Here is a 2,464-nt window from a genome sequence, read left to right as displayed (position 1 = left end):
AGCGAGTTAATTGACTTTTATGTGGTCCGTTCGACTTCACGTTACAATGCGCTTCTGGGGAGAAATTTCATACGACGTTTTAACATTATACCCTCGGTAGTTCATAGCTTGATTAAGTTTCCTACCATGGGTGGAATTGCCACAATTGTGTCACATCAAGTAACCGAGTTATGTGGTTTAGTTGTGCCTGTAAGCACTCCCAGCGTGGGAGAACAGCTTAAAAGCGCGTCATAGCTAATCGCTTGTATCCGGACAAGCTAATTAAAATTGGCTTAGGCTTGTCAGCCAAAACTAAGGCTAAGTTGCACGGTATATTGTCCGCAAACGCAAACATGTTCGCATGGCAGGAATCAGACATGACGGGGGTCCCGCGGGATATTACGGAACATAGGTTGAACGTTAATCCATCACTCACACCAGTTAGGCAGAAGAAGCGGCACATGGCCCTTGAGCGCAATGAGAAGAAATGCTTGCGAATATCCTAGAAACGTTTGCGTCTTTACGCAGGATCAACATGAAGCTTAACTCGCTCAATTGTAGTTTTGGGGAAGAGGAAGACAAGTTTCTAGGTCATGTAGTGACGACGCGTGGAATCAAGGCGAATCCCAAAAAGATTGAAGCCATTGACAGTTTACCATCTCCAAAGACAAAGAAGGATGTGCAGAGTCTAACTAGGAAGCTCGCGGCAATCACGCGGTTCTTGTCAAAAGTCGCGGAACGACAGTTACCGTTCTTCAATACTTTAAAGAATTGTTTAAAGGAAAAAGACTTTGTATAGACTCAGGAAGCGGAATCAGCTTTTCAAGATATGAAGAAGATGCTTGCTGAATTACCAACACTCACTCCGCCAATAGCAGGCGAAATGCTTACGCTGTACCTTGCGGCATCTAAAGAAGCTGTCAGCTCGGTCCTTATCGCAGATCGCGGAAAGACGCAAGTGCCGCTCTACTTCATAAGCAAGACGCTTACAGCAAGTGAAGTAAACTATTCACCAATTGAGAAGCTAGTGTATACGCTAGTTCACACAGCGCGACGTTTACGTCGGTACTTTCAGGCACACCCAGTTGTAGTTCTAACTGATCAGCCGATCAAACAGGTGCTATATAAGCCTGAGATTTCTGGCCGAATGGCTAAATGGGCAGTTGAATTAGGAGAGCACGAAATAAATTTTTCTTCGCGAAGCGCGGTTAAAGGCCAGATACTTGCAGATTACCTAGCGGAGATACCCGTGGACGTTGAGGCATTTGCCGAACATCAAGATATACGCGCACCAATGTTAACACCATGGGAGTTATACACCGATGGTGCTTGCAGCGCCGCTGGCGTGGGTGCAGGCATAATTTTAACGGGCCCTGATGGCGAAGAGCATATATATGCGCTGCGGTTTAATTTTGCTATTACAAACAACGAAGCAGAATACGAAGCCTTGTTAGCAGGTATGCGGATTGCGCATAAATTAAATGTTAAAGTGTTGCACACTTATGTGGATTCAAAGTTGGTATGCAGCCAAGTTAGTGGTGATTTCGAAGCACATGACATAGCCATGCAGCAATACCTGTCGCTTGTTAATAATCTCGCTGACCAGTTCGAGGCTTTTCAAATTTTCCATGTAATGCGAGGGCAAAACAAAAAGGCAGATGTGCTTAGCAAATTGGCTGCATTGGCCTTTGATCATCTGGGGAAAAGAGTTCTCATAGAAGAACTACACACAAAATCCATTGTTATGATGCCCCTAGTGGCACCTGTTGAGGAATCCAGCTCAACGTGGATGACACCCATCATTACTTTCCTGCGGGATAGCACAACACCCGCAGACTCTGTTGATGCAAAGAAAGTTCACACCAAGGCACCAATGTATGCCCTCAAGGGTGGCGTCCTGTATCGAAAGAATTATTTAGGACCACATTTAAGGTGCATTGGTCCAAACGAACCAGAGGAGGTAATACGTGAAGAACACGAGGGTGCATGCGCTCTTCATTCAGGGCATAGATCTATCGTGTCAAAGATTATGCGGTTGGGTTACTATTGGCCTACCATGTACGCAGATACCGCACGCATAGTTAAACACTGCGAGTCCTGCCAAATTCATGCACCTATCAGCAGAGTACCTGCGCATCCAATGATTCCAGTCTCCTCACCATGGCCATTCTGCAAATGGGCTATTGACATAGTCAGACCATTTCCAAAAGGCCGAGGTAATATAACCATTTATTTTCTACCATATGCTACTTACATCAGTATCTTACGCATACTCTGCATACGCAGGAAACATCAAGTTTTTGATTGTTGCAATTGATTATTTCACAAAGTGGGTAGAAGCAAGACCGCTGGCAACAATTTCAGGGAAAAGAGTGTGAAATTTTGTATGGGAAGACATTGTCGGTCGATTCGGCATACCGAACGAAATTGTTAGCGATAATGGAACACAGTTTGCGGGTGTGATGCCCCGTACAAAATTAACGTG

The 2,464-nt window shown here is 45.0% G+C and overlaps 1 protein-coding gene across 1 annotated transcript; it reads left to right on the top strand.

Moving 5' to 3' along the window:
* The first annotated feature begins 808 nt into the window (after positions 1-808).
* LOC139900671 (uncharacterized) lies at positions 809-2,060 on the top strand. Its single transcript, XM_071883433.1, has 4 exons — positions 809-1,044; positions 1,183-1,383; positions 1,507-1,687; positions 2,046-2,060. Exons 1-4 carry the CDS (start codon positions 809-811, stop codon positions 2,058-2,060), a joined length of 633 nt encoding a protein of 210 aa, XP_071739534.1.
* Positions 2,061-2,464: the final 404 nt, after the last annotated feature.

This window comes from Rutidosis leptorrhynchoides, chromosome 3 (genome assembly GCF_046630445.1).
Source record: "Rutidosis leptorrhynchoides isolate AG116_Rl617_1_P2 chromosome 3, CSIRO_AGI_Rlap_v1, whole genome shotgun sequence".
Lineage (NCBI taxonomy): Eukaryota > Viridiplantae > Streptophyta > Magnoliopsida > Asterales > Asteraceae > Rutidosis > Rutidosis leptorrhynchoides.
This window is presented reverse-complemented; position numbering and strand designations above follow the sequence as displayed.

Excerpts from the sequence above, each read along its gene's own strand:
- LOC139900671 (XM_071883433.1), top strand. The coding sequence starts at position 809 with ATGAAGAAGATGCTTGCTGAATTACCAACACTCACTCCGCCAATAGCA. Across the intron at positions 1,045-1,182 it reads ACAGCGCGACGTTTACGTCG|CGCGGTTAAAGGCCAGATAC; the intron begins GTACTTTCAGGC and ends TTCTTCGCGAAG. Across the intron at positions 1,384-1,506 it reads GAGCATATATATGCGCTGCG|CCAAGTTAGTGGTGATTTCG; the intron begins GTTTAATTTTGC and ends GTTGGTATGCAG.